This window comes from Wickerhamomyces anomalus (assembly GCF_001661255.1).
Source record: "Wickerhamomyces anomalus NRRL Y-366-8 unplaced genomic scaffold WICANscaffold_4, whole genome shotgun sequence".
NCBI classification, from domain to species: domain Eukaryota; kingdom Fungi; phylum Ascomycota; class Saccharomycetes; order Phaffomycetales; family Wickerhamomycetaceae; genus Hansenula; species Hansenula anomala.
Genome location: NW_017567113.1, coordinates 616,872 through 629,750, shown reverse-complemented (window position 1 = coordinate 629,750; position 12,879 = coordinate 616,872). Strand labels below are relative to the sequence as shown.

The 12,879-nt window shown below is 34.7% G+C and overlaps 8 protein-coding genes across 8 annotated transcripts; 2 read left to right on the top strand and 6 right to left on the bottom strand.

Annotated features, from left to right (window-relative positions):
* Positions 1 to 53: 53 nt before the first annotated feature.
* Positions 54 to 2,531, bottom strand: WICANDRAFT_63342 (uncharacterized protein; the record flags this gene model as incomplete). The annotated part of the gene is made up of 1 exon (XM_019183528.1): positions 54 to 2,531. One exon carries the CDS (start codon positions 2,529 to 2,531, stop codon positions 54 to 56), a length of 2,478 nt encoding a protein of 825 aa, XP_019038044.1.
* A 210-nt stretch (positions 2,532 to 2,741) lies between these two features.
* On the top strand, positions 2,742 to 3,437 carry MUD1 (Mud1p; the record flags this gene model as incomplete). The annotated part of the gene is made up of 2 exons (XM_019185736.1): positions 2,742 to 2,773; positions 2,828 to 3,437. The coding sequence occupies 2 exons, from the start codon at positions 2,742 to 2,744 to the stop codon at positions 3,435 to 3,437; spliced, it is 642 nt and encodes a 213-aa protein (XP_019038043.1).
* Positions 3,438 to 3,547: 110 nt separating this feature from the next.
* On the bottom strand, positions 3,548 to 4,050 carry CBP6 (Cbp6p; the record flags this gene model as incomplete). The annotated part of the gene is made up of 2 exons (XM_019182751.1): positions 3,856 to 4,050; positions 3,548 to 3,756 (listed from the first exon to the last, which is right to left on the bottom strand). The coding sequence occupies exons 1-2, from the start codon at positions 3,971 to 3,973 to the stop codon at positions 3,548 to 3,550; spliced, it is 327 nt and encodes a 108-aa protein (XP_019038042.1). The 5' UTR covers positions 3,974 to 4,050.
* Positions 4,051 to 4,203: 153 nt separating this feature from the next.
* GRS1 (glycine--tRNA ligase) lies at positions 4,204 to 6,180 on the bottom strand (the record flags this gene model as incomplete). Its single annotated transcript, XM_019181942.1, has 1 exon — positions 4,204 to 6,180. The coding sequence occupies one exon, from the start codon at positions 6,178 to 6,180 to the stop codon at positions 4,204 to 4,206; it is 1,977 nt and encodes a 658-aa protein (XP_019038041.1).
* A 587-nt stretch (positions 6,181 to 6,767) lies between these two features.
* DIB1 (U4/U6-U5 snRNP complex subunit DIB1) lies at positions 6,768 to 7,416 on the bottom strand (the record flags this gene model as incomplete). Its single annotated transcript, XM_019182025.1, has 5 exons — positions 6,768 to 6,977; positions 7,034 to 7,144; positions 7,200 to 7,240; positions 7,292 to 7,317; positions 7,379 to 7,416. 5 exons carry the CDS (start codon positions 7,414 to 7,416, stop codon positions 6,768 to 6,770), a joined length of 426 nt encoding a protein of 141 aa, XP_019038040.1.
* Positions 7,417 to 7,725: 309 nt separating this feature from the next.
* On the bottom strand, positions 7,726 to 8,307 carry MRPL36 (mitochondrial 54S ribosomal protein bL31m; the record flags this gene model as incomplete). Its single annotated transcript, XM_019181868.1, has 2 exons — positions 7,726 to 7,878; positions 7,945 to 8,307. 2 exons carry the CDS (start codon positions 8,305 to 8,307, stop codon positions 7,726 to 7,728), a joined length of 516 nt encoding a protein of 171 aa, XP_019038039.1.
* Positions 8,308 to 8,503: 196 nt separating this feature from the next.
* Positions 8,504 to 10,015, bottom strand: TFC1 (transcription factor TFIIIC subunit TFC1; the record flags this gene model as incomplete). Its single annotated transcript, XM_019185728.1, has 1 exon — positions 8,504 to 10,015. The coding sequence occupies one exon, from the start codon at positions 10,013 to 10,015 to the stop codon at positions 8,504 to 8,506; it is 1,512 nt and encodes a 503-aa protein (XP_019038038.1).
* A 430-nt stretch (positions 10,016 to 10,445) lies between these two features.
* Positions 10,446 to 12,410, top strand: ESBP6 (Esbp6p; the record flags this gene model as incomplete). Its single annotated transcript, XM_019185735.1, has 2 exons — positions 10,446 to 10,665; positions 10,765 to 12,410. The coding sequence occupies 2 exons, from the start codon at positions 10,446 to 10,448 to the stop codon at positions 12,408 to 12,410; spliced, it is 1,866 nt and encodes a 621-aa protein (XP_019038037.1).
* Positions 12,411 to 12,879: the final 469 nt, after the last annotated feature.

Below are 12,879 nucleotides of genomic sequence, written 5' to 3'. Positions count from 1 at the left end.
GTGAAGACTACGCGTAGTTACGGTGATCATTAGTATTTATTCATGCACACTTCTCAATCATCAATTGCTCTGAATAATTTAATATGCTTCAATCCTTCAGAACCCTCACGAGTACTTGGAGACCTGCTTCTCTTTCTGGGTGGTGTTTTTGGTTCCTTATCCTTTTTATTCCTTTGTAAAAGACCAGTGATCTTTGAACTTATTGAATTAGACAGTGAAATTTGCATATTTCTTTTCTTTGTGTTTTGAGGACCTTTTGACGATAAAGGAACAGGTGCACGTCGTTGTTGGGGTTGGGGTTGAGGTTGAGGTTGAGATTGAGATTGAGAAAGACTAGGACGAGGCACCGACGTTTGATGAAATACTTTCTCGCTGAGTAATTCAGGAGAAGAGCTGAGGTCCTTTTTAGAAGTTTCTCCTTGCCTTATCAATTGGTTTCGATTCATTGGTGGTGGTGAACTATTCAGTTGATGTAACCTTGAAGAATTTTCTGGTTTCGACTCTTTCATCAATTTTGTTTGATTTGCAATGATCTTTTCTATTTCAATACCAACTTTGTCAAACTTTTCATTGATGTATGTGTTGTCATAATCTATTTTTTTTTGAAGAGTTTCATCTATTATTTGAACTTGTTGTTTAACATCTTCAATGTTTTTATCTGCTATTTGTTTATAAGCAGCAAAATCAAAAACTCCACTCGAATTTTGCTTTGCGAGTGTTTTAAGAGTTTTTGAAGTGGAGCCTTGGAAATCATTCATCTTGCGAATATCGCCTTGTATTTTTTGAAGATCAGCAGAAAACCCTTCAAGCTTGATTGAACCTGCTGAAGACCTGGATTCAATAGCGTCTAACATTTTGTGAAAATTTTGAATCATTTCTATATTTGACTTTTGGGCATCATAAACTTTTAGGAAATAATTATTGATACTTATCATTTGATTAGAAAGCTTTCTGTTTTCCCTTTCCAAAGCTTCCATACGTTTGACTGTGGTACTAGTTTGGTCTCCAATTGAGGTAACAGACAGTAAGCCAGCCTCCATTTGGTGCTTAACATCTTCAATATTATTTATTTTGCTTTCAAGATTTCGAACAATTGCCTGATGGTCTAGTTTAGAGACGGACGAGTCTTTGAGTTTGTTCAATAATTCCTTGATATTTAACACTTCAACCTCCGATCTGTTAAATGCCTTGAGGTTTTCCCTTAGTGTTTTCGTTTCGATAGACAACTTATTGATCCGTCTATCTAAATAATTTGATATAACTTTTGTAGATTCTTTTCTTTCTAAAGCTTCCGCGCCAATATCTTTCCTTATTTGATCTATGTGTTGCTGAGTTAGGGGTTGTACTGGCTCTTGTGATTCATTGCTGACAATTCGTGATGATTCTGTAGACCTTATGGAAATGTCCGTATCATTTGATAATCCTATTGCTTCAACAAATGTTTGTATGGATGGTAGATTGGATTGAACACTTTTAAAAGCATCAAGGTTTTGCAATATAGTTTTGAACGCAGTTTCTGTTTGATTATATGCATCGACAAATGAAGTTTTGGAGTTATCCTCTGCCTGTAATTCTTCAGCTAAATGTAGCAATTCATTTCGGAGCTGAGCATCTTGAATCTTTTTAGCATACTTCTTTATTCTAGAAGATTTGGAGTTTAGTGAATCCCTTCGAGAGTGTTCTCCATTGTGACTATCTTTTGATTGTTGGGAATCACCATTCGAACTTGAGGTGGCATGAACATCTACTCTCGATTGATCTAAGCTTTTGTTGATAGTATTGATTTGAGTAGACTGGGTCAGAACATTGACATTTGATAAGTCTTTTGAATGATTCGACTCGTCTCTATCACCTTCAACTGATGAGTCTATTGGGGGTGAGCTATCAAAATGTTCATCTTCCATGCCTTCCACAGGCAGGTGATTCACTGGTTGAGTAGCTGTGTCATTAGGATCAAAATCAGCTGGTTCAGTCAACAATATTCTCTTCACCCTAGCCAGAACATTTGTTTTATTTTCAAATTTACCATCCCGTAATAGTTGTAAATCAACATTGAGTAGTTGAAGTTTAGTGAAAATAGTAGTATTTCTGAAATCAATCTTCTTCAATGATAATGATGATGACACAATTGAGGTTGCAATCTCTTTGAGGGTTTCAAAACCAACTATTAAGCTTTTGTCCTCTCTATCCACCGAGTAAAAGATATTCTCTTGGATGAGATAAAGAATGTATTTAACAGCCATTGCTTCTGTAAACACCAATGCATTTCTCTTTTCCACAGTCACGGTCCATTCAACGAAATCTAGCAAAATTTTGACAGTAGACCGACTCATTTGAGGATCACTGGAAGCCAAAGCACGTATATCCAACATGGCTTTTATCAAATCATCTTTTAGTGTATCATCCGCTGTTTGTATATCTTCAAGGTATGGTTTCTTGGGTATTATTGGCTCATCAACCCATTTCATGGAACCATCATCACCGCCGCCATTACGAGCGCCTTGAAGCAACTCAACAGTCTCCTGGTTCATAAAGAGCAATTATTAGTTGGGAATGAAAAGCTTCCTGAGTGAGATTGTGAGTTTTTCGACTTGATTTCACATAGTAAACAACGAATCTATCTGTCTTGTTTTTTTTTCAGATGGTTTGAAGCCCTGAAATGCGAGATTCTTGTAAAATGTTTAGATCGAAGAGCGTGAAATGGTTTTATACAAGTTTGTGAGAAGACAAACAATAACGAAATGACTACTGAATCGTATGACTTCAATGATACGTATGTGTGAATGAGAAAACTGTCTTGAGTTCCTAAGACTAATGCTCTTTTTAGTGTCTATGTGAGAAACATAAATGAGAAAGTATCAATCAATACAATAAAGTCAAAACTATCAGAACTCTTTGAGAAATATGGCCCAATACTGAGTATAACGGCACACAAGAACCTCAAAATGAGAGGACAGGCGTTTGTCGCTTTGGAAGGTGAAGAACAGGCAAAGAAGGCAATTGAAGAGTTGAATGGAACACAATTATTTGAAAAAAAATTGGAGTTAGCTTTTGCAAAAAGTAGTTCAAATGCGTCAGTGGAGAATAAACTAGTAGGGAAAGAATATGAAGAGTACTTGAATAAACGTAAGCTACATAAAGAGGAAGAAGATAAGAAGAAGGAACAACAACCTGTCAAGAGACCTAAAGTTAAACTTGAAAACTTACCTCCAAATAAAATTCTATTAGTACAAGGTCTACCTAAAGAAGTTACGAAAGATGAACTTGTTGAAATATTTGAAAAATTTAGTGGATTTGTGGAGGTAAGGTTAGTTGCTGTGAGAGGTGTTGCATTTGTTGAATATGAGAAAGATCAAGATGCTATTCCTGCCAAAGAACAATCATCAGATTTGACAATAAGAGATACAAAACCAATAGTAAACTTTGCAAAGAAATGATCCATCAAAACAAATGTCTATATTTCAATTACATGCTCAAAACAATTAATATATGTACAATAAACCATTCAAAAACTCGCCTATTTAATCTATGTTACAAAGCCTTTACCTTATTTACCTAAAACAACAGTTCTCAAACCTGTGAACAAGTTTTCTTTACCTTCACCACTGATTTCAGCAAGTAATCTTTCATAATAATCTGGATTACCTTGTGGTCTAATCAATTTATCTCCAGGATAATAGTAATCTCTATATTGATTACTACTTATACTTTTCAAAGCTTGAATTTGTTGTAATATGTCTGATTCTGTGAATTCCTCTTTTTTCTTTAATTGTGGTTCTTTGATAGAATATGGATTAGCTTTTGTGACAATTTCAGAGATTGAAGCCTTTTTAAGCTTTTCTGGATTCTTTAAACCGGCAACTGGTCTATATCTATTTAGCTGAACTTCTTTCAAAGACAAACTTGTTAATTTTTCCTTTGGAACTTGTTCCAACAATTTCACTAGGACTTTAGCAGCTTCTTTAGTTGACATTTTGGGGATTTGGAGAGCGTTTAAAGAGATCAAATTTGACTTATGTTTGTCTTGAATTGTATAGGTCAATTCTTTTCAAAAAGCAAAAAAAAAAAAAAAAAAAAAAACTTCAACTGATGTTCGGATGTGATGATGATTTAATAGCGATTATGCCCTACAAGTACAGGATATTACCAAAAACACACTTGGAGATATATTAATTTATACAAGGAGCATCAGAAAAATTGGATTTATTCTTCATCAACTTTGGTTTCGAATGGAGTCAAGTTTTTGGTACCTTCTTCCCATGAGACTCCGTTATAAGTAACTTCTCTAATAGCTTTGATGATATCTTTAACATCACCTCTAACTTGTTTAGTAGAATCTCTTTCTCTTAAAGTAACTGAACCATCTTTAACACTTTCGAAATCAATAGTGATACCGAATGGAGTACCTAATTCATCATTACGAGCATATCTCTTACCGATAGAAGCACCTGAATCATCAACTTTGAATGGAATTTGTTCTTTTCTTAAAGTTTTAGAAATTTGTTTAACAATTGGTTGTAAATCTTCGTTGTTTGATAATGGAACTAACAACACTTTAGTTGGTGCAACAATTGGTGGGAATGATAAAACTGCTCTTTCAGTAGCTTCTGGTCTTGACCAGAATCTATGTTCAAAGATGGAATAAATAATACGACCAATACCAAATGATGGTTCAATAACATTTGGAGTGTATTCACGAACATGTTCAACTTTAGTTCTTTGTTCAATGGTGATGAATGTTGTGTCTAGCTCAATTTGGTCTTCGATTTCTGGGATTTTGAAGGTGATTTTACCATTACTAGATAATTCTTCTTTCAATTTAACTAATTCATCTTGATTTCTTGATAATAACCAATCTTCAACTAATGGAGCATTCTTTCTGAATTTTGGACCGAATTTTTTCTTTTCTAAATCTAATTCGTATTTAGTGACTGTGACTGGAGTATCTAATTTTTGTCTAACAACTAATTTTTCTTTGGTTTTGTTAGCATGGACAGTTAAATCATAAGCTGATCTATCAGCACAACCAACACATTCAATCCAACCATAAGAGGTGTGTAATTCAGCATCCCAACAATCAGCAGCATAATGTGCCATTTCATTAGCTAAATGTTGACGGAAACGTAAACGTTCTGGGTCAACACCAATCTTCATCAAGAATTGGTAGATTCTAGCAATGAAATAACCTAAAGTTTCGTTATCAACTAAACCAGTTTTAACAGCTTCACCAATAGTGGTTTCAATTGGAGTGGTTAAACCTTCTTGTTGAACAGTTCTTGGTAAGAATCTTAATTTAACATCAGCAACTTCTGAAAAGTTTTCATGTTTTTTGTTTTCTGGGTCAACAAAATGTTCAATTTCAGCCATCAAGAATTCACGAACTCTTAATAAACCAGCTCTTGGAGAAATTTCGTTTCTGAAAGATTTACCAATAGCAGCTGAAGCGAACGGCATTTTCAAATTGTTGAAATCATACAATTTGTTGAAATTCAAGAATTGACCTTGAGCAGTTTCTGGTCTTAAATAACCTTTCAATTGACCTGATGGACCAATAGCAGTTTCAAACATTAAGTTGAAAGCTTTTGGAGCTTCTAAAGTTTCACCAGTGACTGGGTTACCAATGTTGTATTTAACCATTAATTGGCCTAATTCTTCACCAGAGTAACCATCAATCTTGGCTAAAACAGATTCGTATTCTTGAACAACTTCATCATCTAATTTGACAGCTTTGATTTCCTTAACTTTCTTCTTACGTTTCTTTTTGTCAGCATCTTCTTGAGCATCAGCATTAGCGTTATCAACTAAACCTCTAGCTTCTTTGTCACCTTTTAATCTACTTTCTAAAACTTCTTCAACTAAATGATCAGCTCTAAAGATTTCACCAGTTTTCAAATCACGACACATCCAATCAGAGAATTTATCAACATGACCTGAAGTTTTCAAAACTTCATAAGGAGTCAACATGGTGGTATCAACTTCCAACATATCTTCTTCTAAAATGAAATGTTTTCTCCAAATGTCAATAATGTTGGCTTGGAAGGCACAACCTGGTGGACCATAGTCATAAAGACCTGAGACACCACCATAGATTTCAAATGCTGGGGCAAAGAAAAAACGACGTTTCAAGACGTTTTCAAGGTTTTCACGAGAAAATTCAACTTGGGATGGTTTTCCTGACATTTTGGTTTGTTTCTTTAACACTCTAGCTTTTGAAGGAATAAAGCTTGAAGAGAAATATCTTTTAAATAACAATTTGTCGACCTTCAACTTGGTCAATGGGTTAACAAATTTGTGTGAAATTGTGCTCAAAACAACACTTGGATTGGAGAGAGTTTAGTTGCTCCTTAAATTGGTTTTCAAGATCAACACTTTTTCAATTGATGAGTTCGACAGTTTTTTTTTGAAATTCTTTGACACCAGGCAAAAAAAAAATACATTTAACGAATTCGCGAAGTAATAAGCTCCATGTCCGGGTAAATATAGCATAAAGGGTTGTAGATAACCACGTAAAATGAGTAATAAATGAGTCAATACCGCTATCTGAAGAGATATATTCATAATTAAACCCATTTTACTATATTAGGTATTCGGTTTGGAGTGTTCTTGATCCGGTCATGAGTAATTGTAGTACGAAGTTTCACATCAGGGTTTGATAATGAACCAATAGAAGAGAATGAATCAAGAAACCCTTCTCTTTCGTCCTTCAATCACGATGAATATTAATTTGAAATACTACCAATAGATTGTGACTTGTTATTCATCATTCATTAGGATCTTCTTGTATACTGTACTGGGGAAACCACCAAACCTCTACCCTTTCTAGCACCTCTATATATGGTCTCAATTATGTCAATCATCTCTTGCTTATCATCAATAACAAAGTTCATCTTGTTGTTATCACCTGTACCAAAATCACACATCATGTGTTTATTTCTGAAGAAAAACATTACCGTCATGGGGTCATATAATTCATACATCTGGTGTTTTGGAGTTAGTATTCTTCTTAAATAGCCCGAAAAGTAGTAACACATACCTCGTTGAAGTCTGGAACTTCATCGATATTGCATAGGTAAATTGCAGCAAAATTAGATACCTTCTCAGCAATACCATATAATATTTCATCCATCAACATACAATCTTTATCCTAAAATATTTGTTAGTACAAATCCCAAGCATGTAAGTGTTCACCAAAAACTTACCCAATCTCTACCAAATCGTATCACGACAATTCTATCATCCTCTGTAAAACCGTTAGTACGTTGTTTGATCTGAGTATCATCATATTACCTACCTGAAAGAATGGCTTGATCAACATGCCTAAATAATTGTTAGTTAATCGATCCCTTGGCTGTAAGAGTTTAAAAGAAAGCACACTTACCATCCTGTATGCAAATGAGGCAAAAATACACTACCCATGATATTTGTAATTAAAATGCTTCTGCTTGGTTGTTTTTGGTTTGGAAGATTCAAGAGAGATGTCTTTTACAAAAGTGTAAATAGAAAAATCTGAAATGTTCGGGACCACAAAATATGAGTTCTGGCTTCAAAATTAGTGTATCTTTCAACTACATCTAATACTTTGTTAGTAAGCTATAAGAAAGGTGTTGTGTTTGGTGGTGGGTATTTACATACAGCTACATCCTTATACTTTTAGCTTCATGAAATTTCGAAATATATACAACTTTATTTATATGATCAAATGTATTTATACACCAGCTACTCAACTCACTTTCTTCTTCTACTTGCTTTAGTAGCAACTTTACCACCTTTTTGAACTTCTTGAACATTTTGACCTAACAATTCCAAATATTCATCCATCATCATTGAATCAACTTCTTCATCTTGGTTCTCTTCCTTTGCTTCTGCGGTTTCTTCAACCTTAGTAGCTTTTTCACCTTCTTGGGCTTGTTTCTTTTCAATATCTTCTTTGATGCTTTCTTCAACATCAAATTGTGCATATCTTTGTCTAAATCTAGCCATTCTACCACCGGCATTAGCATCAACAACTTCTAAGTCTGCTCTATTTGGATTCCATAATGGATTATTTCTTTGATCTTGAATCAATCTTAATTCATCTTTTGGATATTGGGATCTTCTAATGACAACACTACCATCACTTAATTCTGTTTTACAGTTGAATTGGTAATAAATAGCTGGTCTTGCTTTACCTAATTTAATTTTTTTCATTGGTCTTCTTGGTAATGTGGAATCACTAGAGTTTTTAGCACCCCCAAAACCAGATGATGCCCATCTTCTCCCCAGTATGCTTGGACAGCTTATTATCCTGTTAGATGTGTGTTTGAGCATATTTGTGTATATGACGTGGAATGGGGGATAAAAAGCGGGTTGGATGTCTTTTCAATATACTAAAGCTTCTTTGATGTTGATTTTTCGTTCACTTTTGATTTTTTTTTTTTCACTTGTGAAGAGAATTCGCGAAAATAGAAACAGTGCTTCAAACCGCGATATACACTACAACTAATATACACATCATAAAATGCATTTAGATATCAAGATCTTTTTGCTTGATCAAGCTCGATAGCTCTTTAATTTGTGTAGCTCCACGCTCATTGAATTTCTCCAAATATTTCACAATTTCATCGTAATTAGCTTCCTTGACATCAAGTTCATAATCCTCTATTTCCTCATCCTCTATTTCATCTTCATCATCACTTCCATCATCTTTCTCATTATTGGCTTCTTGTACTTGTAGATTGTTCATTATATGAGAGATTTTATCAGATTCAAATCTTCCACCATCAACTAGCACCTTTAACTTATATCTCATCAATCTTCTAACTTTAAACATGGATAATGCATCATACCAACCATCTTGAAAATCACACTCTGTTCTTATTATGGCCTTTTTAAGTAAGTCTTGCACTTGTTCATCAAGAATATTTTCCAATTGGAAAGAAAGTGTCAACGGCACTTGAGTCCCATCGAATTGGAATGAAGCTGAAACGCCATTAGGTATTTCAGACATGAAACCTTTTGGAATTTTTTGGAAATAATTCGGAACTCTAAATCCTTCTGTTTGATATTTCCCATACTTTGGAGAAGTTCTTGGGTCTATACCGAATTTTATATAAGATTGTCTCCAAGGGCCTTTTGTAAATGAATATGAAATTTGTGGTAGGGCATATTTCAAACAAGGTTTCAATGGATTTGGTAAAATTGCTTCCAAGTGTTTTCTTATCCATATTGGTTTCTCATCAAATAGTTTCTTTAGAATGTCTAATGTTATAATTGTATCTTTGAAGAATGGATTATCTTGTTCACTTTGAAAAACTTTGAGTTGGTTTAATAATTCAATTGAAGGTTGCTTTGGTGCTTCATCATTGAATTTTATAATTATGGAGTTCAATTTGATGTGTTTATTCTTTCTTGTCAATTTCCCTTCTTTTACAACAGAGGCTGCATTTTTCTTGTAATGGTAATTGAAAGGTAGCGGAATTGAAGAGAATCTTGGGGGTGGAGGTAGGTCAAACAATTGCTTATCTTTCACATCAAAGTCCCAAGGTCTTGTATCTTGTTCAAATCTGAGTTCTTTTATTTTATCAAAGTTCAGAGAATGTATTGATTCGTTAACTTGTTGAACATATTCACTGTTTTTGACTTGATATTGGAAATCTGACATTTCTCTAAATCTGAATGTTTTATTAATGATGGCAAGTGGTGTTATATGTATTTGTTTTTTACCATTTGTGTGTAATTGTTCCAACGTCTTTTGAATATTTCTGTTATTTTCATTGAATTCTTTCTTAGGCACTGAAATCTTGATCAAAATATGTTCACGCTTGTTAACTTTAGCATTGACTGGATGCTCATAAATATTTTTAGTGAATCTTAATTCTAATGGAACTTGATCATCCAAACATGACTGTATTATGTTGTCAGCACCACCAACCATATCGAACGCCTTTTCAACATTTTTCACCTTTAAAGGAAATTCAATACAAGAAATGTGGGGAATATCAAGTGAATGTTCTTTTGCCTGTTGTTTCGCACTCATTTTATGGTCTTCTTTCGAATCTTCAACCTGGCTTTTTCGAAGATTGATTTGATTGTTTACGCGCGTATCTTATTTATTCTTGTTTATACCTCTTTTTAGCGTGGTACGAAATCCGGGAGCTTGAGATCACATGATCGAGGGTAAATCTCCTACATCCCAACACCAGTCTCGATAGGCCGGCTAAATGTTTTCACAGGACGAAAAAGGACGTAAAAGCGCTGGAGCTCTCTAAAGTCCAAAAATTTCAATTTGAGTCTGTAGTGAATTTTGTAAATGTTCTTTTTCATTCTTTGGAGTGTGTATTAGTCATTAGTCACAAAAGGTCATTGAGAAGGTTTCACTATCATCAAACCATTTGAATTACTGGTACGCTTGGTGAGAAAACTCAGTTCACACAGTGAGATTGAATGAGAAAGACTTTTCACTAATTATGCCAAATTCCAAGCCAACGAGTCAAAACGACTACCAGATGCAAGATATTGATATAGACAATGAAAACACAATCAGGAACGAAGATGATGGAGATGACACACAATCAACATTAAGCTCAGCTGTATCACACGATGCTGAGTTTAATCCTGTTCAGTTGAATGAATCTCAGCAGAGTGCTGATCTTAATAACCAAACACATCCAAAACTACGATCAGATAGTACAACTTCATCAATAAGGAGAACATCTTCAGGAAGAAGAAGGTTTTCTTCACTATCAAGAACATCATCAGTGAAAAGTGATCGATCCAATTTATCAGCTCGTGACCAAACTGAGTTGAACCAAGAATTGACTCGTCAATTATCAGTCGCCGATGCCATTTTTTTGAATGAAAGTCGAACAGAAAGAAGAGGCTCTAGTCAGACAGGTGAAGATGCATCCCTTGATAGACTAGAAGAAGAGCAATACGAAGCTGAAGAACAGCCATTAGACAGAGCAACTTCCAACGTGGAGAGAATTTTCACAAATAAGTCAACAGGTCAATTAGATCTTCCCCCAGACGGTGGTTATGGTTGGGTTTGTGTTGCGTGTGTTACAGCTATTCAAGCATGTACATGGGGTGCCAATGCTGGGTATGGTATTTTCTTAGAATATTATCTATCAAATAATGTTTTCACTAATGCTACAGCATATGATTATGCATTAATCGCTGGTTTGATTGTGTTCACTGCTCAATTTTGTGCACCATTCGCTATGATTTTGATGAAAATGATTGGCTTCAAGCTAACAATGAGTATTGCTTGTGTTACACATTTTCTAGGTTATTTATTGGCCTCATTCGCAACTAAAATATGGCATCTTTATGTGTGTCAAGGTGTGATTGTTGGTGTTTCTTATGCATTTTTATTCGTCCCTGCAAGTAATGTTATACCAACATGGTTTTTGAAGAAAAGAGCCATTGCTTCGGGGATTTCATATGGTGGTACAGGTCTTGGTGGTGTTATTTATTCCGTTTCTGTTAATGCAACTATCAAGAGAACTGGTGATCAAAGATGGGCTCTACGAATGGTTGGACTTACAACTCTTTTTGCAATGGCTATCTCTATTTTCTTCATAAAGCAAAGAAAACCATTTAAAAGAGAAAAATTGAACTTTCAAAATTTGAAAAAGAATACTCAATTGATGTTTAGTAAAAAAGTTTTGGAAAGAAAGTCACTATGGTACATTACTTTATGGTTCGCCATGGGTATTATCGGATATAATCTGGTTATATTTTCATATGCTACTTATGCCACAACAATGGGTCTTTCAACAAGTCAAGCATCAACATTAACTGCGTTGATCAATGCTGCACAAACATTAGGTAGACCAATGATGGGGTTTGTTTCAGATAGATGGGTTGGAAGAATAAACTATTCAATTGTTTTGGATTTGCTCTTAACTATATTTATCCTTGCATTTTGGATCAACGCTAAAACATTTATTTCCTTGTTATTCTGTGGATTGTTAATTGGTGCAACTATTGGTGTTGGTAATGTTATGAACATTGTGATGATAGCTGATTCGTTTAACATTGAAGAGTTTGCTTCTGCTTGGGCCATTTTGAATATGGGGATTGGTTGTTTTTCATTACCAGTCGAAGTTATTGCATTAGCATTAAGAGATTATACAATTTCTAATCCATTTTTATATACTCAGATTTTTGGTGGGTTACTATTCTTCATTTCAATTGTCATTATAGCACCACAAAGAGAGTGGGCAGTTAGGAAGTCAATGAAAAAGGAAAGTGACCAATTGATAAGGGAGTTAAGAGATTTGGAACCGGTTGGATCGAAAGATTTGCATAATGTCCATGTTGAAGATATGACTAGGGAGTTGAAAAAGAGATCGGATAAATTGGAGGGCTTATTACAGAACAATCCGGGAATGTATTTTAGAAGATTGTTTTATCCAATGAAAATCTGACAGATCCCAATCATTTGAAAATGGATTATGTACAGGATCTAATAAGAGGAATACTAGTTGTTGATTAGATTCCGATTTTGAGACGCAACTCGGCAAGTGCTGGTTTGAAGACCCCTTGAACTTTCAAAATCAAAACCAAAATTCCATAGCTTACCTTAATCTTATAAATGTCAACTCAACAAACTTCACTAGCCAGTAGCTATCAACATTCTCTTTAGCCTAATTTAATAGCCCATGTTTCTTTGCAGCAATCTAGAAATCAAGATCAGCTGCCATTTCGACACGGGCGGATTCCGTTTTGGGCCCATTGGCTGAGGCCATCCTTTCTGTGTGCTTCTATTGCTTGAAAGTACACATGCGACATAGCAAGAACGTAACCTTTTATAAAGAAACCACCAATTCCTGTTGAAAACAAGTTTCAATAAACTACAATTCAGAGTCGTCCTTCACTTTGTACTATTGTCATCTA